Below are 24,712 nucleotides of genomic sequence, written 5' to 3'. Positions count from 1 at the left end.
TTATTACAGTGTGCATTTTTGTCCATGAGGAATATGTTTTCTATATCTGTATGTGTGTTTCTGCTTTCTTTTCATCTTCTCAAGTAAATGAATGAATAAAATGTTGGAAAAATATCAATTATCTTTGTATCTTTTCCTGTCTCTCGCTTTGGTTGCTTTGCTCAAACAAAGTCATCACGTTTACCCCCGAAAAATGTTTGAGCCATTCTGACGATGACGGTTTATGCATTAAAAATAAACTGCTGTAGAAGTAAAGGAACGTTTCAAACAAAAACGACAAGCCTAAAAAGTCAAAGTCAAACAAAACACTGTTTGAATAAATAAATATAAATAAAAAATAAGGTTTGTTACGGTGTGTTCATAGAATCGATGTTAGATGATGATGAAGATGATGATGGTGGTGATTGTGATGAATGAATGTGGTGGTGGTCGTATCATCAGGTGCTTATTTTGACAGTAACCGCAGGAATCTGTGGGAGATTTGTTCCACTGCTGTGGGCTTTTATTTTGAAACCTGTTCACTTCACCCAGAGCAGGACCGTTGTTCAAAATAAAAGGAATTGTTTTTTATACATTTTTTCATAAATGTATTGTTGTAGAAGTCCCATAACATTCCATTTTTAAAAAATAGTTTGCAACCAAGATAATACGTTTGCATACACATATATATATATATATATATATATATATATATATATATATATATATAAATAAAATAAAAAAAAGTGTAATGCATTCAAACTTGCAATGAATTGTTTTCACACATTGAATTTGGAAAAAACATAAACGGTATTATATTCCCAGAAGCTAAAGATCTGTATATTTCTGAATTGAGGCGTTGATTTAGTCTCAAATATTTGGGTTTTAGTGATTTTTGTTAGACCCTTCAGAGCCACAATTAGCAGCATCATTACAGAAAACGTGTGAAATTGTCCCAGTATTTGAACACCACCATCAACAGTCATCTTCAGCAGGACCTCGCTTTCTTCTTCTGTATCTATAATTACCATTCAGACGTTAAACTCCTCTCACGTCAGTTTTGGGAATTTCTTGTTTTTTTTTACCTCCATGTGTGAAGGCACTTCTGCACCTCCATGTGAACCGACTGTAAACAAACCGCGTCTCATTCATATGCATGCATGGGCGTGGTCTGATCTCAGCCCCGCCCCTTGTCGGTGGATATTACCCAGCCTCCTCCGGCGTGCAGCAAAGTGCTGTCCGCGCTTCAGCTGCACTCCGTCGGTCAATGTGTTCAATCCACGTCGGCTTTGGAGCCGCGATAAAAACGAGGGGGAGAAAAACGGGACAATAGCGGACAAAAGCTTCCCGTGCAGGACGGGAGTGGGACGGAATCTGCTTGTTTTCTTTTTCTGACCGGACTTTTGAGGAGATCCGTCCGGGAAGGAAAGCCGTGCATGTGCACCCGCAGCGGAGGGTCGCACCGACTACCCCTGAGCCCCGACAGCCGCTCGACGGCAGCACACCCGCCGGCATGACTCCCACACGGAGCTCCGTCCTCCTCCCCGCGGCCGTCAGCCTGCAGCTCCTGCTGCTCTCCGCCCGCGTGCAGGTACACCAGACTCCCGCTGATATTTAGGTTATTTAAGTCTCAATTTATTAACTCCCCTCTTCTCCGGAGAATATTATGGGGATCTGTGCTCTGACATTTTTATGCATTTGAGCAATTACTTTCCACAACGTTTGGGTGTAGTTTGTTAGATAAAAGTGAGCTGACTGGTGTTCAGCTTTTAAGGTCCACTTTTTAAAGTTGTTATATTGGAGGAGTAATAGATGTCAACCATTTCCTTGGAGTGATGATGTAATTTGACACAACAAAATTTATACTTTCACAAAAAAAATACTGGACATAAAATGACTTTCAAGGGTGATACATTGATATTTTACAAACCGTAAGGATGCTGATCTGATATCAGGCTTATTAAATTTGTTATTAAGAAATTTTAAGGAAAATTATTTAATATTTTCTTTTATGGGATCGACCATAGCTCCATACGGAGCTTTGGATCACATGGAATGGAGTTGTTTTTTTTGTTTGTCAGAATCCTTCCTTTCCTTGGCTGTCATCGGTTGTCTCTGTGTGTGAGATCCTGCAGGGAGCAGTGGAGTCGTAAAAGTAAAAGTATGCAGAGCTCAGTGTTTCCTGCAGAGCCTGAACCCTGTGACACCACACTGATTCAATGACAGCGTGATCTTTTTGGTCTTCTGGAGTCAAACTGTCTCGTACACATATCCAGGGGAAAACGCGTAAAAGCTGATGTTGAAAGCTTGTCAGGAAAAAGCATCCAGGTGGAAATCTTTTGACCTCTTAGAGCGTAGAGAGCAAAGCTGCAAATCCTCACTGTCCTACTGCTACTACATTTTGAGTATTGTGGCCAAAATGGAACATAAAAGGAAATGTTGCTTATGTCACAGTGATGTCATCTAGGTCACCTCACCTTGGGCTTTAAGACAATAAATGTGGGGGGAAACTCCAGGTATGCATTATGGGAAATGCATTCTGGGAAATGACGGAGCATTCTTTTTCCAATGTGTGTCTTGCAAGTATGTTCGGATGTCAGGATGTTAAATGCACTGCAGGTTCCATCGTGCAAACCAAAAACCAGGTCCAGAGTTGGTTCCAGGTTCTAGGAACCAAGAGGACCTGTACAGACCTCCTGCTGTGAAACTCACCCTCCCCTCCTTCCCCCACCTCTCTGCAGGTGTCTTCAGCCACGGGACACTTTGAGCTGCAGATCCTGTCGATGCAGAACGCGAACGGGCGGCTGCAGAGCGGCGCCTGCTGCGACGCCCCCCGGGACGCCACCGACCGGCGCTGCGCGGCGGACCAGTGCGACACCTACTTCCGGGTGTGCCTGAAGGAGTACCAGCTGAAGGTGTCCTCTGCCGGGCCCTGCAGCTTCGGCACCGCCTCCACGCCGGTGCTCGGCGGGAACACCTTCTCTCTACGGGACGCCAAGGGCGCCGAGGCCAGCATGGTGCTGCCCTTCAGCTTCGCCTGGCCGGTGAGTTCAGAGGTTCTGCGGGGTTTGGGTTTCGCTGGCGCTGAGTCGTCGCAGGTATTTCATCTCCAGCCGACTGGTTTGAAACGATGCGTTTTATGGTTGAGGGATTTTGCTCAATGGCTTCAAGGATGAATTGGTGTCTAATCTGTCCACAAAAGTTATCCCACAAAGAATACCAGACGGATGGGGGGGTGTAATAAACATGTTATTCTAACTTAATTTACCCATCAGACACTCGCTCTTCCAAGTCATCCAGTCACATAACCAACCATCGGCGAAACAAAACCACACCCATCATTTCAAGCTGAAAATCTGACCCTCTAGTTGTGTTTGCCGGTTTGTGTCATAAGTCTGCCGGGTCGGACCGACGCCGTTATCAGCTCCTCGGTTATTTTGCAGAGCGGCCACGCCGTCGGGCTCCGTGGGGTCCCCACGTCCCTCGTGGCGCTGCGCGGACGCCGGGGCCTCGTGTTTTTTATGAGCTCACGTGGAACTAGAAACCGAGGCGCCGGCAGGAGAAGAGCCCGGCGGGCTTGTTTCTCCTTTCTCCCTCTGGTGCGTTGTTGTGGTAGTTATCTCCCCTGACCCCTCGGCGGGGGGCGGAGGGGTGGTTGGGGGGGGGGATAAAGGGCCGTTGTTTGCCGGCTCTGCTCGGGTGGCTGCAGGACATTCCTGCTGTTGACCCTGGTAACTGGTATGTTAAATGAAGCCGCCTCGTTCGGGATGAGGGACTTCTTCTTGTTGCTGTTGCCTTTTTCCCCTTTTTCCCTTTTCGTTGCTGTCCTCACAATGTGAAGCGGAGCGGCGACACAAACGCCGTCTCTGTGTGCGTCAGTCGTGTTTATTGGAGCTGTGATGGCGACCCAACATGTGCCAAACCTGCGGCATTTTACCGAGACCCCACCAATGGTTCATCCACCCTCCTCCTCCTGTTTCTTCTTAGTAGTTTAAACCCTTTACGTGCACGTGTTTTCTTTCTTTTAACACTTTCTTTCCTGCTGACTTTCCCCCCCCCTTTTTTTTTTTCAACTTCATCCTTTTTCTTCCTCTCTGCCTTTTCTTGCGTTGCTATGGGAACAGCGGGCACGGCCGGGGCCGGACTGCAGCCGGGGCTGATGGGACAATGCTGGGAGCACAGGGATGGGAACGGGGGGGCTGATGGAGGAACAATGTGTCCAGCGTCAGTGAGACGGGGGTCGGGGGGGTGTTTTGGAAAAACCGTAACCAGAGAAAAGTTTGTGGTCGCGTTGACCCCCCCACCCACACACACTTTTTTCAATTCTTCATTTCACTCCACTAGTTGCATTATTATTTATACCATATTCAGTCATCGTGCGGTTTAATGTGTGCCGGGCGGGAGCTTTTATAGCGGTCTTGAACTTCTAAAAGAGTTTATCCTCTGAGGAACAAGTCATCTGCTAAGAATAATCAGTGATTATCATTAGCAGTCATGAACCTACTAGAAATAAGATCCATACATTGATTTAACAGATCAGCTGTAAAACAGATATGCTGAGATTTTCCTTTCGGCTCGAGTTTGAACCTTTTGGTTTCATCCGCAAAGGGTGACAGGACACGTCCCTCTGTCCTCTTCGGATGTGCTGTTTGCCTCCGAACTGACCCAGTTCAGTGATCATTTACATAGTAAAAGGAAGCATTGAGAGGTTGAGCTCCGGCTTGACTTCCCTGGTGAATTATTAACATTTGTTCAACATGCCGGGCTCAGAGGAGTCCAGATGTGGCTCCACTAGTCGACTCCTGGGTCATTTCCCTTCCTTCCTCACGCCTTGACGTCAAAGTCGCGCTAGTTTGATCTTCTTTAATGTGAGCTGATCAGGCCGCTCCAAGAAGAGACAAGCGGCCACGGCGATGCCTCAACCCGGCTCGTTTTAACAAGAGAATAAGAAACCAATGAATGTAAATGGATATTTCTGCTCCAGGTTGTGGCATTTTACACATTACCGCTGTGTAGTCCGTGTAGAGGGGAGCATTAGTGAAGGGTAAACGTTACCCTTGATTACCCTGTGAATCGCTGATGCTAATCGCTAGCATACGCATGTCCCAGCCAGGCATGTAAACTGGACTTCACTCATGTTTGTCAGTCAACCGCCACAATGGAAAGCGTGCGTTTGGGCGGCTAAATGTTAAAGTAGTGTCGACCAGCCCGGCAGTTCTTGTGGGGCTTTTTATATGAACATGGGAGACGTTCCATAAACAAAACCTTTTCCGTACAAAACTATGAAGGACAACTTCTCCCAAATGCATCTGTAGCATGAACGCTCCACAAGGTTAGCAACAAGCTAGCTAGAGCTGCTCAAATAGTTCAATTTAAACTTAATGTTTCTCCACATTCTCTTCACACAGCGTCACAGCGTCATTAACGCGGATCGCTTCTCTTTTGGGAGGTTTTTCAGCATTTTTAATGTTTTACACTTTGTATCTCAACCGGTCCTCCGGTCGCAAAACATTTCACATTGTATAGAAGTCAATGTGAAAATGGCTCAACTTCTCTCTTGATTTATTGCCTCAGTAAACGTTGTAAAAACGAGTTTATGGTCTCAATCTGTAGTTCCAATTCTTCTTCAATACAGCATAATGTTCATTTAGTGAATTGTGGTCCATTTAGAGTCAAATACACCATAAAGCAGAGCATGCTATGGGGCGGGGCTTAGTGTGATTGACAGGCCTCTGCCACTAACATCATGTCTAAAAACACAACTCGCGGATGGAGAACTTCTTCAAAAGGCAACAATGACGTGTACGGTCTTATAGAACGAAATTAAATTGTTAGTTCCAGCTTCACAGTCCCCTCAGGGCTTCTTACTGGGAGAAGACGCCGCCTCACCTGCATCGTCCTCTCCCCGCGTCGCCATCCGGCATCGCCGCCATCCGGCATTGCCGCCACGGCCCAACAAAACATAAACGCTAACTAAACTATTTTCCCACACCGAGCCCGAAGCCAGAGAACGCCGTTCCACCTCCTCCATCAAACAGTCACAGACAGAGAGTGGGAGTGATGGGAACTCCCCGGCGGACGCACGCTGCTGGATGTTTTTTTTGGCAGGAGGTGAGCGGGACCCCGTCGGCGGGTACCCGGCCGTAGGCTTCGTGTCCCCAGCTTCCCTCTTGGAATCGAATGAGCTGCTAGAACGTTTTCAGGTGCCACCCATTGTGCGTTTGGAGGGCGACGGGTCGTACTTTTTTTCTTTTTTCCCCAGCGTGGTCATTAAGGCGTCGGCCTCCGAGGCCCAGATCCCGTTTCACCCCGAGAGGTGACGCAAGGATGATGCAAGAGCTCCTCGGAAGGTTTTTTTTTCGGTCACGGCTTTCTGCGCGCCGGCTCGGTTCCGCCTTATTGACAGTAATGTGGCGTCGGGATAAACGGCTCTGTGGAGACGAGGCGCTCCGTGTGGAACCATTAAGGAGTATTTTTTACAGATATAGATTTTTTTTTTGTTGATTTTACGCGGTAACAGAGTTGTAACTTACACTTAACCCGACTTGCTCAAACTTTAATTGTTGTGTGAGTTTGATTTAACTTTAAATTTTGATTCCGACCTTTAACCGGAGGGACCGAACTCATTGAAGTGTCACATCAGCTCATTGTAGACCTCCGTCCTCTCAGCGGCGAGGACACTTTGCAGCTCTTCTCATGGACTTGCATGACTCACTGAACACTTATTTTAATAGTAAAATTGTGAAAATCCTTCGCCCCTTCATGTGAAATAGCCGGAGAAGGAGGCCGGACAGCCGCAGGGTTCCACAAATGTGGGCCGAAGGATCCGGGACCACTGAGGTGGAGGTTCGGGCATATTGCACCTGGCAAATCCCAAACACACAGCAATGTTATCCTTTACTCAGGAGGACCCAATTATTACCCTCAACATTTTCCTTAGACCGAAACCTAAATGTGATGAAGAGCGTTTTAGAGCTGTACAACGTGTCGTCAAGGAGCCCACACACTCACACACACTCGTCAGTCAGTCTTATTTTGAAGTCTTGTCGACTCCACATTTGGATGGTGTGAATATTGGAGAGAGAGAAAGAGAGAGAGAGAGTCTCACACACACACACACACACACTCTCTCTCTGGCAGGCTCTGGTCCGTCGGTCATTCGATAGCGGTGAGAGCGACAGTGGCCTTAAGACGGACAAAGGATTTCAAAGTGGAGCCGAAATAATGGGACTGACGCACACACACACACACACACACACACACACACTGTGTGTCTCTATTTAGAGGCCTCGGGGTGTTTCAGTGACGCCTGTGAATTTAGTTTCTAGTATTTCTCATTGATTTGATCCGTCAATGGTCCTTAAAGTTATTTTGTTTCGTTGGGTGTTCAGTGATCGTTTATCTGAGCTTCTTCTCGTGTTTTTGTTTACATCTGCTCTAAATCTTATGTGAATGTCGCAGTCATTGTTAGTTTTTCATGAATCATATTTTGGTCCAAAACTTTTATAAGTGTGATGTTTTTAAAATGTCAGGTTATAAAGAGTAATCAAACGAATAAAGAAGCAGAGTTTTGTTTTCACACGATACAATTAAACTTTTATTTCAGAGCCAGATGTCACATTAAATAGAATACTTTAAATACGTAAATTGTGTGGTTAATTCATCACTCTTTTCCTCTGTCTTTTTTTGCAGAGGTCGTACACGTTGATCGTGGAAGCCTTGGACTTCAACAACGACTCGTCCTCCGGCAGTGAGTATCCTCCTCTTCCTCTTCATCCTGCGTCACTCCTCCCTGCTCGGTTTCTCACTGACGTGAACGCGACCGTAAACCATAAATAATAGAATCTTATGTTTGGACATTTTAAAAGTACTGAACTTTGTAACACAGATCTCGCTGTAAAAAGACTTCATGTCATTTTGAAAAACTTTTCAGCACATGTTCCATTAAATATGAGACACAGAATATTAAGCGTTAATTAAACGTTCTGCCTCAGAATGAACGTTGTTCTGGAGTTCCCTCTGTGCGTGTTGCTGTGCCCCCCCCCCTCTTACTACAGCAGCCTGTGGAGGTGTTTACACGTCCCATTCACGAAACTGGTTGTAAAGACTGTGTGAGGAGAGAGTTTGAACGTCTGTTCATCACGCAGCGCTCGGCGAGGCGGCCTGAGAGAGAGTGTTGGCTCGGTGCTGTATTTGGCGTCCCTCAGGGAGCCATTATAGGCCCGGTGTGAAGTCGGCTGACCTCGGCCCAGGTGGGCTTCACTTCGGGCAGTTGTCCTCCAAAAGGTGGACCGTGACCTGTCTCGTTGGTCAAGTATTTAAGTAGTCAAGTGATGTATACTATTCGAGCAGGGAATCGTGTTAATGTTCATCAACATCCGGACACGATTAACGTCTGGGATTTTAGATATCGTATTTTTAGTTTTCCTGGTTTAGAAAAGCCACATTACAGTCCACTGATGTCCTTCTGTGAGCTCTTCTGTTCGCTGCCTTCGCCCGCTCAGTGTTTTTATCCTTACTGCTCACTGTGTGAATTTTTTGTGACGTCACCGTGTTCAACCCGACAATACCGTCGCACTTTATGACATTGAGGTATCTGCTCAAACGCGCCGGTATTTCATTCTCCCTGCGTCGCCCAGCCGTGGATTCAATGATACTCTGGTGTTGTTTTTGTGTTTTGTTTAGGTTGTTTCCAAACCAAATGAGCAAAGGACAAATATTGACCCTCTCAGTTTAGCATCAACAAGCTAAGTGCCTCCGACAGGCGGCTTTTAATGAACTCCTGCATCGGCCTGTGACTCCACCTGCCTGAGGCGATGGTGGAGACCAAAAACGGAGCTAAAAGAGAGACAATACTGTTTTTTATTTATTAATTGAACTCACCAACTCAATCTCTTCCGTTTGCGAAACAACAGCGAAGTAAAACCAAACTTGTCAGTGGGTTTTTCTTTGGCCAGGTGCAGCTGTCGGGCCGGTATTCATCGATAAAGTGCCAAGTTTGAATATTTACCCAGATTTTTTGGACAGAACGGATCCGGCTTTTTTTTTTTACGGTATCTATTTTTTAAATCTGCTACCTCCGTGCCATTTTTGGCACTTTTTTCAGCCCTCATCGCGATGTGAAGTGTCACAGTTTGCTTCCAGGCCGACGGTGTTAACTGCTGCGTGGTTCCTGGAGTCTCTCTTCGGCCCTTTGAGTCCGGTCGCTCGCCGTTTAAACAGACGCCGTCACCTCGGCCCGACCACACTTTCCACCCAGCCGGTGAAATACCACAGAGCGGCTCGGCATTTTCTAACTCTCTGGAATATTACAGCGGCTACAACTACCACCGTCCTCCCAAATGCACCAGCGGAGCGCCGTTACTGTACCGCGTTTGTCCAGCTGCCGAGGACGAGGCTCAATGACTAACAATCTAGAATTCATTTAAAAGTTCTTCGTCTTCTGTGATGATGAATTGACTTCAATTGACGGACAAAACTAGCTCCGGCTATTTGAAACTATCGCAATCATTTTATGTTATATTTTGGTTCCATCTTTCCCAGACAAATCTTTCTTGGCTGTCAATCAAAATCTAGAAGCAAATGGATGTTTTCTTCGTTTCATTTTCTTTGTGTTATTATTGCAGCAGCCTATGTGGTCTGTAAGGAAGTGCCTCATTCTTTTTAATGGCCATCGGTGAGAAACGCATGACGTCTGATTTGTATGGAAGTCTATGAGAAAATGACTCGACTTCTCACTTCAGGAAACCTTGTAAACAAAAGTTTATGGTCTCAACCTCTAGTTTCAAAGTCTTCATTGATCCAGCATGACGTTCATTTGCTAAACGGCGGTGCGTTTGGATCACAACGGGCCGCATAGTGACCCTGCCTACGTCTTCTGTCGCTCCGACTGATCCGAACCGCTGTGCGCGCAGGCCTCGGCGGGGCGGCGCTGATCGAGAAGGCCGTCCACTCGGGGATGATCAACCCCAGCCGGCGGTGGCAGAGCCTGAAGCACAACGGCCCCGTGGCCCAGTTCCACTTCCAGGTCCGCCTCGGCTGCGACGAGCACTACTACGGCTTCGGCTGCAACAAGTTCTGCCGCCCGCGGGACGACTTCTTCGGCCACTACGAGTGCGACCACAACGGCAACAAGACGTGCCTGGAGGGCTGGGCCGGTCCGGACTGCAACACCGGTGAGTTCTGGTTGACGAAAGGGAGCCGAGCGGTTTCAGCACATTAAATCTATGTTTCTATACATTCCTTTTGAACAGAGGTGTGTTTCCTGCGTTCATCTTTTAAAATTCACGTATCAAGGCCAAATATTGGGACAAAATTGGACAAAACTGAGCATTTTCTCTTAATCTTTAGTAGCCGGAAGTCTGTTCCTGGGCTTGTTTTTTTAGTTTTTCATTGGTCTTCTGAGACATCGGCGCGCGCCCTCATTTTCCTTCTCTTGGTCTCTGTGCAGCGATCTGCCGGCAGGGCTGCAACACGGCACACGGGAACTGCAACGCTCCTGGAGAGTGCAGGTGAGAAGCAGCACGCACAACAAACACGCTTCTGCTCTCTCGTCTCAATTAGAGAGCAACCGTGGGGACAAAGGGACAGCGTTTCAGCAGTTATTTCATTCCTGATTACTCACTAGTTATTCTTCTATTTATTTATTTTTTTCTAGCTTCTGGTCAATTGTCAAGTGACAAAACGTTTCCAATACACATTTTAGAATTTTTTATTTTTCTATTTGTTAAAAAGTAAACGTAACAATGGTCTCATTTGTATGTTTGAAGTCACACATACTGAACCGTATTGTGATCTGGCAGGTGTCTGTACGGCTGGAAGGGCGAGTACTGCGATCAGTGCATCCCTCACCCCGGCTGCGTGCACGGCAGCTGTGTTGAGCCGTGGCAGTGTCTCTGCGACACCAACTACGGAGGACAGCTGTGCGACAAAGGTACGCGCGCGCACACACATGCACACACAGAAGCACGGACGTCTTTGGAGAAGCGGCGTTTTCCACACAGTTTCTGTGCCTATTTGAAGTAAAAATGAGCGGATGAAAGACAACGTTTTGTTTTGGGGGATCACAAACATGCAGATCTGAACACGTGTGCGACGCTGCAGCCGTGTGTGAACGGAGGAACCTGCAGCAACACGGGACCCGACAAATACCACTGCTCCTGCCCCGACGGCTTCTCGGGGGTCAGCTGTCAGAAAGGTGAGAGGAGCGAAGAGATAAACAACACAAAATAATTAGTTTGCTCCTCAGAGAATCAGCATTTCACATTTTATCACTTCGATTCTTCGTGACAATCACGTTCATTTTCCAGATAGATTTTTATTTTTTTATTTGTCCATTTGTCTTCATTCATTCACTATTCATGTCACGCAATAATACGACAAAGCGAATTGTGAAAACCTAATTGGCGGATTCAGACTTTTCTTGTTGATTGTTGTCCGTCTCCATGGTTACAGTGTGAACAGAAGCTTGATACTTAATCGTGTGATGAAATACAGACACGATATGTACAGACAGATTTACCTTAATTCAGCCTTTTTATCACTGCGTGTCCGTCTGTCTCAGCGGACCACGCCTGTCTGTCCAACCCCTGCCTGAGCGGAGGAAGCTGTGTGGAGACCAGTCAGGGCTTCGAGTGTCTCTGTGCTCCCGGCTGGACCGGACCCTCCTGCTCCAACAGTAAGACCCCCCCCCCCCCACCCCAAATGCTCGATACTGCACCAGATCCTCTTTGAACCTCCTTGAACTTTGTTTTTTTTGACCCTCTGTCCGTCTCAGACGTGGACGAGTGCCTGGAGAACCCCTGCAGCCACGGAGGGACCTGTGAGGACCTGGTCAACGGTTTCAGGTGCACCTGTCCGCCTCAGTGGACCGGGAAGACCTGCCTCATCGGTGGGTCCTCCTCCTCAAGTCAGAACCAGAACTGACAACGTATAATATATATATATATAAGTGTAATGTGTCAAAGCTGCTCAAATATATAGAGAGCCTCGTGGACTATGACTCAATATTACTGCAGTTATTCCAACAAGTATAACTACTAATTAAAAAGGTCAAATTTACTAAACCGTAATTGAATGTTTGCATAAATTTAAAAATATAAAAGGAAGCTCAAATGTCACCTGGATGACAACTTTTTATGTGTCTCAAAGTATAAAATCATAAAGAAAAAGTAAATATCTTATAACATTCCGTCTACTGTTATTGCCAATACAGATAATACTTTTATTCATTATATAATCACTTTTTTTCCTTCTTTTTTTGACTAATAAATCATTATTGTTTCATAAGCTGGTGTCAGAATTTCATTCAAAGAAGCCTCCACTCAATTAGGTGAGGAATCGAGGTGACCCCCCCCCCCCCCCAAACCCACCCAGCATGCTGTAGCTTCCCCTGATTCTCATCGTCCTTTGAGAATCCTCTTGGTGCACTAGCAATGGTTTGGTCATTGTAGCATCTACCCGTCGCTACAGTATTCCTCCAACACCAAGTGTTAGACGGCACCCACAAACGGCTTTCCAGCCATCGAGATCAAAATGAACCGTGACGATGCCAAATTCTCTAACTTGGCTGAACCGTGATTCCATTTCTACCACTGAGACAGGATTCCTTTTATTTACACTCATTCACGTCCATGAAGTCCATCCTAATGTACTGGAATGGATATCCTTGTAATTTAAACCTTTAGGATTGTGTCTTTTCACAATCAACGCATGCCCCAATTTATTTTTTATTAGAACTTTCCAGCCCTCCTGTTGAGCATGTCTCATCTCTATATAATAAAGTCTTCTGCATTACGTCTCCGTTGTGTTTTTCCCTGAGAAAGTTTGTGGTTTCCTGTTGAAACGCACACAGTCACTGCGCTTTAAGGGCCCCGCTGACTGTGACACGATATTATTGCAGTTTTTCCAGCGCTGTCAAGCAATCCTAAAAACGACTATGGTTAAAGTTCAAACGTTATGCAGCATTGAGCAAAAGAGCAACATCTAAATAAACATCCGTGGACGCCTCTGACCCGCTTGTTCTTCTTTCTTTCGTCTCAGATGCCAACGAATGTGACGAGGACCCGTGCGCCAACGCCAACTCCTGCCGCAATCTGATCGGAGGCTACTTCTGCGAGTGCGTCCCGGGCTGGACGGGCCGGAACTGTGACGCCAGTGAGTGAGACGCGCGGGGGGGGGACGACGATGTCCCCACGCGTGAGCAGCAGCGAAGACAATAACCTCTGTTGTTATTGAAGTGCTTGCTTTTGAAAATCGTTTTTTGTGTGCGCTTTTATTTAAAATGATCTATAACGTTCCTGCAGATATCAACGACTGTCGGGGTCAATGTCGGAACGGAGCGACGTGCGAGGTGAGCTTCAGTTGATGCGCGCGCACACACACACACACACACACACACATGCGTGAATTGAGCAGATCAGATTTCTCCAAACGTTCTCTTTTTCCAACAGAAGACAAACGTTCTGTCCTCGTTTCTTTTCAAATGCCGATCGCTCCTTTTCTTTCCGCCGTTCTTCGCCTCTCAATAGTTTTATTGTTTACCGATGGGAGTCGGATTGCGTCACACTAGCGGCTCCGTCTGTGGCCGACGCACGCGGCCCAGTTTGACTCCCAAAACAAACCGTAATTGAAAAAAGTATCCGTTTGCAGATTTTAAAATGACTGATTTGATAAAAAAGTAGAATTCTTCTGACCCTCTTGAACACGTTTCTTGGTTTTGCTAAAGAGCGATTTGTGGCACGCGAGCTAGCGTTAGCTTAGCAGGTCAACGATTGTGGAGAGATGCTTTTAAAGAATGTCAGGGCTCGTTGCAAAGTCGGGGCTCAAAGGTAACAAGGAGTGAAATAATACGAATGCGTCCTTTGAGAGCTGGTGACTCTGGTTTCCTCCTCGTTCAGGACCTGGTGAGCGGTTATAAGTGCACGTGCGCGCCGGGTTTCGCGGGCGAACACTGCGAGAAGGACGTGGACGAGTGCGCCAGCGGGCCGTGCCTCAACGGCGGCCGCTGCCACGACGATGTCGACGGCTTCCGCTGCCTGTGTCCGGCCGGCTTCTCTGGAAGTCGCTGCCAGGTGAGCCGTCGCTGGGATACCAAGTCTTTTTATTATTGCTATTTTATTTTATTTCTATTTTGTTCACAATCTTTTCAATTTTTTTTTAATCGGTGAACGTTAACAAATCATTGTTTTTTTTTGTAAAATTCAGTCATCTGCTAAATTTAAAGATTTTAATTTAAAGTAAATTTTCTTTACAAATGTACGACTTCATGATCCAAGACGATGTGCGTTGTGCGGGGGTCGTGGGAAACGGGGAATTGGCGAGCGCTGAATTGTCCCCTGTGCCCCACAGCTGGATATCGATTACTGCCTCGACCGCCCGTGTCAGAACGGCGGCCGCTGTTTCAACCTGGCGGCCGAATACGTCTGCAAATGTGCCGACGACTTCGAGGGGAAGAACTGCTCGCGCATGAAGGACCACTGCCGCACGACGCCCTGCAAAGGTCAGCGGGTTCATTAGCGACAAACAAAACTCTATTGATCCAGGGCTCCACCGTTTACATGATGAACACTATAATGCATCAATAATTATAATCCAATGTTGCTACAAAGCCAAAGGAAGGTTTTTATAATTTGCTGCTCATTGCATTCATTAATTCCAATCATTTGTGGGCATAAATTAGAGAATCTTTTAGTCCAGACGGCCAGCTGACCTTTGCAATAAGATGGACGGGGCTGAGCTAAGCTAACTAGCTGCGCGTTTCAGCCTATTTTTATTGTACAAAAGTGGGAGTCGTAAATAATTGCATGCCCCCCCTCTCTCCCCCAGTAATTGACAGCTGCACCGTGGCGGTGGCGTCCAATAGCACGCCGGATGGGGTGCGTTTGATTTTGTCCAACGTGTGCGGCCCCCACGGGAGGTGTCGGAGTCACGCCGGCGGCCAGTTCAGCTGCGAGTGTGAGGAAGGATTCTCCGGGACGTACTGCCACGAGAGTGAGGACATGATGATGATGATGATAATAATAATAATTATAGTCTTTTAATAATCTCTCCCGCATTATCTTTTTTTCTTTTCATTTAAACATGAAATGTAAACTCAAATCCTCCTCCTGCCTGTCAGACATCAACGACTGTGAGAGCGCCCCCTGTCTGCACGGAGGGACGTGCGTCGACGAAGTCAGTCGGTATCGGTGCGTCTGCGTCGACGGCTGGGACGGACCCACCTGCCAGAACAGTGAGTCCCCCCCCCCCCACCCAGCTGTAAGAGCGCCACATGTTGGATGTGTTTTAAAAATCTTTCTTTACTCTTAGACATCGACGACTGTAGCTCCGCCCCCTGTCGGAACCGCGGCGTCTGTCGCGATCTGGTCAACGATTTCTACTGCGAGTGCGGCGACGGCTGGAAGGGGAAGACCTGCCGCTCAAGTGAGACCGCGTGCACCTGCCGCGTGAACGCACGCGTTGGTTCAAGCCCCGCCCCCACCCTGATGGCCGTGCAGTGGTTCCAGATGTTGTTTCACATCCTCTGTGTTTTTTTTTGATTCCCAGCCGAGTTTCAGTGCGACGAGGCGACTTGCAACAGCGGAGGAACCTGCTTCGACGAGGGAGACGCCTTCAAGTGCCTGTGCGCCGCCGGCTGGGAGGGCGCCACCTGCAGCATCGGTCAGCAACGACACCGAGCTCATTACTTCCGAAAATGACCAAATAAATAAAAAGCGCCTAACGGGGTTTTTGTTGTGGCCGCAGCGAGGAGCAGCAGCTGCGTGCCGAGTCCGTGCGAGAACGGCGGAACATGCGTGGTGGACGGAGACTCGTTTAGCTGCCTCTGCAAGGAGGGCTGGGAGGGCGCCACCTGCAGCCACAGTGAGTCACTGCACCGCCACGCGGTTTAAATCCAGGGTTCGAGGACGTGAATGAAACCGTGGACCTTTTTTTATTTATCAGAGAACGGCGTGTTAATGTGTGGAAACTTGTGTGTTGTTTCTTTATTTTCCAGATGTCAACGACTGCAGTCCTCATCCCTGGTGAGTTTTAACAGACTATATATAATATATTTATATATATATATATATAAATATATTATATATATATATATTTTTTTAAAATATTTTTATATATATATATATATATTTTTTTTTATATATATATATATATATATATATATATATTTTTTTTTTATATATATATATATATATTTTTTTATATATATAAATTCTTTTCATGGCTCAACATTCCCGTGTGTGTCCTGCAGTTACAACAGCGGTACCTGCGTGGACGGAGACAACTGGTATCGGTGCGAATGCGCTGCGGGGTTCGCCGGCCCAGACTGCAGGATCAGTGAGTGGCGACCTTTGACCTTCTCTCCATCAGCGCCATCCTGTCGCGCTTGAGCTCTCAGACGAGACGCAGGCTCTCGTGCGTAACGTCGCGCCGCTCGTCTCTTTCAGACGTCAACGAGTGCCAGTCGTCGCCCTGCTCCTCCGGCGCCACCTGCGTGGACGAAATCAACGCTTTCCGCTGCATCTGTCCACCGGGGAGGACGGGGCCGCGCTGCCAAGAAGGTGAGACATTGTCTTCACCATTTAACGCAATGAATCGATAGAGGAAATGACAACGTCGCACGTGTTCCTGATGAGCGCTGACGGTGTCTTTGTGCCGCAGCGTCGGGGAGGCCGTGTGTGGTCGGAGGGCTGGTGGCGCCGGACGGAAGCAGGTGGGGCGAAGACTGCAACACGTGCCGCTGTCACAGCGGGAGGATCGTCTGCACAAAGGTGACCGGAGAAAAATTTTGACCGTATGACGAGGAGACGCCTCCGAGGTGGATCCGTTCCCAACGCTGGTCCTCAGTGGTGCGTTTCTTTTAACCAGACGGTTGATTGTGTCTCAGGTGGAGTGCGTTAGCCCCGCCCACCGGACCCCGCCCCCGGCCAGGTGTCACCCGGAGAGCAGCTGCGCCAACGTCACCTTCACCTTCAGCCAGGACATCGGGGCGATGGTGCGTCCGGGTTTCCCCCCGCCTCCCGCCTCGGCGCCGAATAAAAGCGAATGCTTTTGTCCCGCCTGCTTCCTTCTCGTCGGGTAATGGCCCTCCATGTGTGTACAGGGCGTGACGGCGGAGCAGGTCTGCGGCGAGCTGCGAAGCCTCTACGTGGTCAGGAACCTGTCCTCCCTGTCCTCCGTGTCCTCCATCTCCGTGACCTGCGAGGCGTCGCTCAGCACCAACAAGGAGATCCACGCGGTCATCGTGAGTCACGTCGGTTCCCGCAAAGTGCTTTTTTTTTCCCCCCTTGGTGCAGATCCGGTTACGATTTCCACCCGTTTCTTGTAGACCGAGATGATATTTCCCAAAAGTCCGGGATTAGGAGGCCAGAAATTGTCGAACGCCTTGTTGTGTTGCACGAATCTGTAATTAAACGCTGGCATTTAGTCACCATTTAGTCCAGAGGTCTTCAACAGTGGGTCCAATTTTTGGTTGAGACAATTTATTTATTTTTTTAATCATCATGGCGATCGCATTTATACTCAAAAATAAAAGATGGCGGACCAAACTCCGTAGAATAGGGGGTCCCTGCTGCATCAGTTTGGGGGGTCCTTGACCCCCGATTTAGATAAAACCATAATGGAGTTTCTTTTTTTCTCCTGTTGATGACTTCAGTCGACAGACGACCGGAGGAGAGGTCCGACCTTCGTCAAGGAAATCACCGACGGGATCATGGACCTGGTGAGCAAGCGGAGCGCCAACGGCACCGCCATCGGCGCCATCGCGGAGGTCCGGATCCAGAGGAGGCCGAGCCGCGACCCCGACGGTGAGCTGCCGCCGCGGCGCGGGGAGAACCTCGGCGAGCACGTTGACAAAGAGAGTGTGTGTGTGTGTGTGCGAGTGGTTGACCTCCGCCCTTCTGTCGGTGCAGCGGACCGCCTGGTGCCCCTGCTGGTGTCCGCCGTGGTCGCGGTCTGGGCGCTGGCCATCGCCTTGACGCTGCTGTGGCTCGTGAGGAGGCGGAGGAAGCGGAGCTCCACCGCGGGGGTCGCCGGCCAGGCGGCGGGGGCGGCGACGTCCCCGGCGCCGGTTGCCGAGGAGAACAACGCCCTGCACAACAGTGTCAGCACCGCCCGCGAGCAGCTCAACCACATAAAGAACCCCATCGTGAAAAACACAGCGAACCACCACCAACAACAACAACAACACCACCTGCTTCTCCATCACCACCTCTGCCAAGACAAGAACGCCGCCAACGCCGCCAAGATCAGGAAGCCGGACGCCGGGAGCCAATCAGAGGAGGACGAGATGGACAAAAGGCTGCAGAAGGCGAGGTTCCCCCGGGCAACGCCGACGTACTCGCTGGTGGACTGGGAAGAACCCCACCACCACCACCACCACCACGCGGAGCGGAACCCCCCCCACCGGACTAGCAAACGGGACAACAGGCAGCAGAGCGCAAACAGGATGGAGTACATCGTATAGCCAACGGGCTCCGAGGGACCGGAAGGACCACAGAGACCGGGACCACAGAGACCGGGACCACAGAGACCGGGACCACAGAGACCGGGACCACAGAGACCGGGACCCCCCCCCCCCCCCTCGGCCTGGAAGACTTTTGCTCATTTGTCTTTTTTTGTTGATGATGTCGTTGTTCTTTTGTTTCAAACTGGATTTTTTTGACGTTTAATTTATGACCCCGTTGGATCTCCGTCTCTCCGTCTCCCCGTGGACGTCCCCGTTTGTGGGCGGAGTTTCGACGTGCACGAAAAGTGCGCCTTTTTCGATTGGAGGATGAGTTTTTGCATTTGGACGGTGCTGGAGCACCAGTTTGGGAGAAGAAGAATGTATTTATTTCGTTTATTTTGGAGTATTCGAGTCAATATGAAGAATCGTCCATGTAGAATGTTTCTGTATAGATGTGTAAATATTTTTTATTAATCATTGTGTATATTTGATTTATTAACTTAATCGCCAAGAGCCTTGAGGTTTTCCTTTTTGTTTAATTTATGAGGCAAACGTTCTGTAACTCTTTTAGTTTTTTGTGTTTCTTTTTTAAACGCCAAAAGTGCTCTTGAAGGATTTATTTCCTTGCGGGGGGCCGGGGGGGGGGGGCTGAGGGGGGGCCGGGGGGGGGTGGTTGCCTTTTGGATTTGGGTATTTTTTTTTTCCCATCTAAATGTTTTGTACAGTGTCTGTTTGATGTAATTTTGTTATGTTTGCCGAGTACACGATGTACGTGGGGTTTTTTTGTGGGGGGGTTTGTTCTGCTGCAGGGCCATTTGACACAAACCAGCAGACAGTTTGCTTTTGCTACTGAAAGGACTTCAAGAGATGCAGCTTTCGTACCACGTTTAGGAAAAAGAACGGTTTGGGTTTTGTGTTTGTAACATCGGATCAAACCTGCGTGATTAAAGGAGCTTCGTTTAAAGTATAAAGTTCTACGAGTCGAATAAGAACGTGGTGACGTGACGCGTCGCCTGTCGTTGGTGGAACCACGTTTGATTCCAACGTCGGTCACTTTTTACGATGGAAGACTCAATTAAATGTGTTTTTTTTTTTTTTTCCTCGTGCATTTCACTTGACGTTTCTTTTGGACCTTGAGAATAAAAGTCTGTTTGTTAATGGCAATAATGAATTGTTCTTTTTTTGCGGGGGGGACTATCCATTAAAAAGAACCAATTGATTCAGCCAGTTTGATAGAAACAATAAACTATCATCACGTTTCATGACTTTTTACGACATGCTGGTTTTTATGACTAAAGTAAAAAAAAACATTTGCTTAAAGGGTTCTGATTTAAGCGTTTTTTGATTAAATGAAATTTAATTCTGACCAAGCTGACTTTGATGGAACGCACCAAGAACCAAAGAGTTGTGTCCCGGTGACAGTGCATGTCCGCGTCTCCGGGGACGGACCTCTGCTCGCCCACTGATGTCCTTCCAGGCGTTTGGAGTCCCGGCTGAAAGGAAAAGACTCACGCGCGTAACGTCACGCACGCGTTGCGTCCATGTGGCGGACGGCCTCGTTTCGTTTTGACCCCCCCAGACAAACGTCTTTATCGCAGCCGGAGAACCGAAGTTACTTTGTCTCCGTTTATCCGTCCTCTGGTCCCCCGTGTCCATCACACGCTTGTCCTCTGCAGACATGTGAGAGCGTTTATAGAGACCCGCACGCAGCCCTGGGAGACTGTCCCTCACGGATAAACAACACGGGACGCCCCCCCCCCCTTCCACTCCAGAACCACAACTTCCACTCCGAGACTCCCGACTGTCTCTTTCTGTCGACACCAGATGGAAAAAAAAAGCTACGAGTTTATTCCATTTTGTTGCAGATTTGAACCAATGTGGTGGTTTCACATCATGACGAACATGTCTCAGGTAGATAATCCATCACAGGAGTGAACTTCAGTGGAATCCAGTAACCGATGAAGGACGATGGACGGTTTAGTCAGATAACACACGGAGGGTCCCGTCTGCGAACACGTGAACATCCGCAGCAGATTCCGTCGAGACATTTGTCTCCGCAGCGGGCCGACGCCGCTGTCCTCGGACATACGTGAATAAAGTAGTTGTTGCTGGGTGACTTTGTGATGGAGAACAAACAACGGTTTGAGACAGAAATTGGCCTAAGAATCCATCCATCAGACGCTCTTGGCAGCGTCTTCACCATGAAAACACACGACATCATGAAAACACACGAGCCACCAACAACTGGCCCAGTGTCCCCTCGGCCTTTCCCCCCTTTCTGTGTTTTTAATGGTCCCAGTCGTGAAATCTGAACCTGTGCTTCAAAGCTGCTGGCGAAGCAGAGCTAACGCGATCGTTAGGATCGCAGCAGCCCCCACCAGGGCCCCCCAACCAGGGCCCCCACCAGAGCCCCCACCAGGGCCCCAACCAGGGCCCCCAACAGAGCCCCCACCAGAGCCCCCCAACCAGGGCCCCCAACCAGGGCCCCAAACAGAGCCCCCACCAGGGCCCCCCAACCAGGGACCCCACCAGAGCCCCCACCCCGGCCCCAACCAGGGCCCCCAACCAGGGACCCCACCAGAGCCCCCACCCCGGCCTCAACCAGGGCCCCAACCAGGGCCCCCCAACCAGGGACCCCACCAGAGCCCCCCAACCAGGGCCCCCACCAGGGCCCCCACCGCGGCCCCAACCATGGCCCCCACCAGGGGCCCCACAATGGCCCCGACCAGGGCCCCCACCGCGGCCCCAACCATGGCCCCCACCAGGGGCCCCACAATGGCCCCGACCAGGGCCCCCACCGCGGCCCCAACCATGGCCCCCACCAGGGGCCCCACAATGGCCCCGACCAGGGCCACCACCGCGGCCCCCACTGCGGCCCCCACGAGGGCCCCCACCGCGCTCCACTGATCCACACCAGAAACACGAGCGGACCTTCGACCTCGACGAGCAGCCTCCATTGAGCAAGGCACCAACACTGTCAAACTGGGGGGGGGGGGGGGTTCAATGCCCGCTGTGACCAACTGCACTAATAACGTGAACAGATGTGGAGCTGGAAGGCTTCAACCCCCCCGAGAGGATCGATTCAAAGTTCAACTCCAGTCTGGTTGTTATGGATGTTGTAATTTAAGAACTCGGTGTTTTCACAAATTGCCCTGTGAGGGGTGTGGTCAGTGTGTGTGTGTGTGTGTGTGTGTGTGTGTGTCTCGGCTGTGCAGAAACAGTTGTGGGAACTGCAGGAGTGTGGAAACGGCGAGGGGGGGAGGAGGGGGGGGGCTGACGTCACCGGCCGAGCACAGAGGAACCCGTCCCGACTCACGACACGTTTCACCGATCGGCTTCCCGACGTTTCTGTCCTAAAACATCAGTGACTCGGTTTCTCCCGGTGAGACGTCGCCTCACCTGAAACGTGTCCTCGGCCTTGAATATCAAACGGGTCCCATCAAAGCATCTGCAGCCATTTGGAATCTGATTGACACTTTTCGAAGTTCAGGCGACATTTGAGGACTCTGCAGCTCCAAAAGAGAACATTCAAAGGTGCACAAAGTGTGATATCTGAACAGTGCACACAAGTGGCGGCTGAGTGACGGAGTTATTTTAATTGGACATCTAAACGCCTTCAGTTCACCGCTTCTTGTTTCGGCTCGTGAACACTTAACGTTTTTAAAATATCTTACAAAGGAGATTCTGAACTTTCTGCCTCTGATTCAATTCTACACAAAGTGGTTTTAAGTGTTTTACTTTGTTGTGCCTCCTCTCAGGGTGTGTTGGTCTGCAAGGAAACACACACACACACACACACACACACACACACACACACACACAGACACACACACACACACACACCATCTGGCTTCATAAATCGTGACTCAGTGTTTCCCATGAAGGTCCGTCAGCACAGAGAGATGCTGCGACACCGTGAGGAGTCGCTGTTCACGTGCACCTTTTCCCTCAAGGCACACACACACACACACACACACACACACACACACACACACACACACACACACTCACCCACTTACCTACACACACGCGCACACACACTCAGCTGAGGAAAGGTTGAGTTTATTTTTTTCTTTCTACCTGGATGCATTCGCCAGCATCACACCATGAACAAAAGCTCAAACAAATGGCCAAAATATAAAATAATAATAATAATAATAATAATAATAAATGCGTCTGTCCCGTCGTCCCGTGTTTCTTCTCCTTCTAACGAACAGAGTTTCTCCACGTGATTTATTTAAATTCTTAATAATCTAAATGTTTTTACTCCAGCTGACCTGAAGCCAGATCATCAAAATCAGAACCCACAGCGGAGACCGCCGTACATGCCGCGGATTCTCCTCCCAGAGCGCGTGTGAGTGTGTGTGCATATGCGTGTGTGTGTGTGTGTGTGTGAGTGTGTGTGTGCGTGATGGAGTTTGGGGGCTGATCACTTCCACATGCTGCTGTGTGGAGACCTGAGTGTTTGTGTCCAGAGTTTGTTTCCAGTCTGACTCATGAGATGATGGCTGCGTTTTGAAGTGTGTGCATCCTCAAAGCCGCACGATGAAGAACAACACAATTAGAAGCCCCATCGGACGACAACATCGTGAAACAATCCGCCGACGGGGGGGGGGGGGGGGGGGGCTCGAAAAACCGACTAGAGCTCGATGATGTTGGGTGGTCTGTTGCTCCGAAGCAAAGATGCAGTCGCAGGAGGTCAGACGGGCCCGACGCCTCCAGACGGGAGGAGGGTCAGCGGGGGGAGGATAAGAGGTCAGAGGTCAGCTGGGTCACATGGAGCCTGCTCCATACACGCCCCATCAGACGGGCGGCAGCAGGGTGACGATTGATGGTCAGTGGAATCATATCATATACAACAAAGTGAGATATCTTCATGTTTATCATAAAAAATGAAGCCTTCTAAATAAATCAATCAAACTATCCGTTTGTTCCATTTGCAATTTTGGTCTTCATCAAATTGGAAAAGAAACTGTAATGTTTTTAATTCACACGGATGTTTCATAAGGACGATTTATTGATATACATATTGTTATTGTGATATGCAGTTATATTCTATATCTTGGGAGAAGATTCTGACCAGTTTGTTGGATGTTGGACTGTTGATTCAAATGTCAATGAAGCCGACAGTCGGCTGCTAAAGAACTGATTCACACAGCGAGACGGCCAAGTACAGAATTAAAAATAGACAATATAGTTCAGACATGGAGCTTTATTTTTTCAACGAATCAAAATCAAATCAAAAATCAAATAATAAAGACGCACCGAAGACGCCTCATGCGACCGCAGGGGAGGGAAAAGCTGCAGGAATGTGGAAAGGCAAAGACGAACCACGGGCGTAAAATGATTCAAAGCTGCTCTCAAATGGCCCCACAACAGCCGCTCATTACTCAGCTGCGTGTGACGTCCCGACGACAACAAGCGCACCCTCCTCCTCGCCGAGGGACCAAAACCAACAGATCAATATCAAATTAAAAAGACTAACGCTCTTTACGACCTGCGCGGCGTGTTTAGGCTCCCGGAGGCCTGAGAAGAACTCCGAGGGGAACGTCAGCGAGTCTGATGAACTGGTATCTGAACCGCGAGACGACGCCGGAATACGGATGCGTTAACGTCCAAAAGTTCTCAATCTCGTTGCAACTAAAAGTGATTCTCATTATCGATCAATTTTAGGATTATTGTCCCAATCAAGCAATGACTCATTTCATCTTCTCGGAGCCCAAAGTCACGTTCTCAATCGCCAAGTTTCCTCGGATGAAACATCCAAAACACAAATATGTTTGAGCATCAAATCCTCACATAGCTGGTAATGTTTGTATGGATTTGATGGTTTTGATGTTTTTTTCTAATCAAATGGCTCCAACTTGATCAGCATCTGTTCATCTCACAGATCATTGCTATTATTGCTTTGACTAAAGTAAACATTGAAGAAATAAAACCTGGATTTTTGAACTTTAAACCAATGAGAAATAGAGGCCCTTCCCTAAAAACTGTAACTGTTAGTGCTGGTTTCCCAGAAACAAGTGATCCTTCATCCTGGGAACAAGCCAGTGATTGTTTCCTCTTCATCATCCTCCAGTTTAAACCTAAAAGCCAAAACAGCGATTAAACCTCGGCGCACTCGTCCTGTTGGGATTAGAAGGATCAGAATGAAGGCAGAGAAACGCAAGCCGATAAAAGTCAAAACAGCCCGAACAAACCTAATAAAAGCGGAATGAATTCATTCGAAGCCGAGTAAAAGCAAACGCCAAAGACGACGGAGGAAACCACTAGAGGAGAGTAAATGCT

At 48.6% G+C, this 24,712-nt stretch overlaps 1 protein-coding gene across 1 annotated transcript; it reads left to right on the top strand.

The window, feature by feature from the left end:
* The first annotated feature begins 1,188 nt into the window (after positions 1 to 1,188).
* On the top strand, positions 1,189 to 19,588 carry LOC120825352 (protein jagged-1a-like). The gene is made up of 26 exons (XM_078079627.1): positions 1,189 to 1,570; positions 2,721 to 3,023; positions 7,672 to 7,729; positions 9,894 to 10,154; positions 10,430 to 10,490; positions 10,782 to 10,912; positions 11,057 to 11,176; positions 11,543 to 11,656; positions 11,756 to 11,869; positions 13,021 to 13,134; positions 13,284 to 13,330; positions 13,878 to 14,051; positions 14,329 to 14,479; positions 14,806 to 14,970; positions 15,098 to 15,211; positions 15,289 to 15,402; positions 15,526 to 15,639; positions 15,724 to 15,840; positions 15,974 to 16,001; positions 16,229 to 16,314; positions 16,425 to 16,538; positions 16,639 to 16,748; positions 16,865 to 16,972; positions 17,081 to 17,221; positions 17,633 to 17,783; positions 17,889 to 19,588. Exons 1-26 carry the CDS (start codon positions 1,493 to 1,495, stop codon positions 18,440 to 18,442), a joined length of 3,642 nt encoding a protein of 1,213 aa, XP_077935753.1. The 5' UTR covers positions 1,189 to 1,492; the 3' UTR covers positions 18,443 to 19,588.
* Positions 19,589 to 24,712: the final 5,124 nt, after the last annotated feature.

The sequence above is a fragment of the Gasterosteus aculeatus genome, chromosome 9, assembly GCF_964276395.1.
Source record: "Gasterosteus aculeatus chromosome 9, fGasAcu3.hap1.1, whole genome shotgun sequence".
Lineage (NCBI taxonomy): Eukaryota > Metazoa > Chordata > Actinopteri > Perciformes > Gasterosteidae > Gasterosteus > Gasterosteus aculeatus.
Note: the sequence above shows the minus strand (reverse complement) of the source record. Positions and strands in the feature narration are given on the sequence as shown.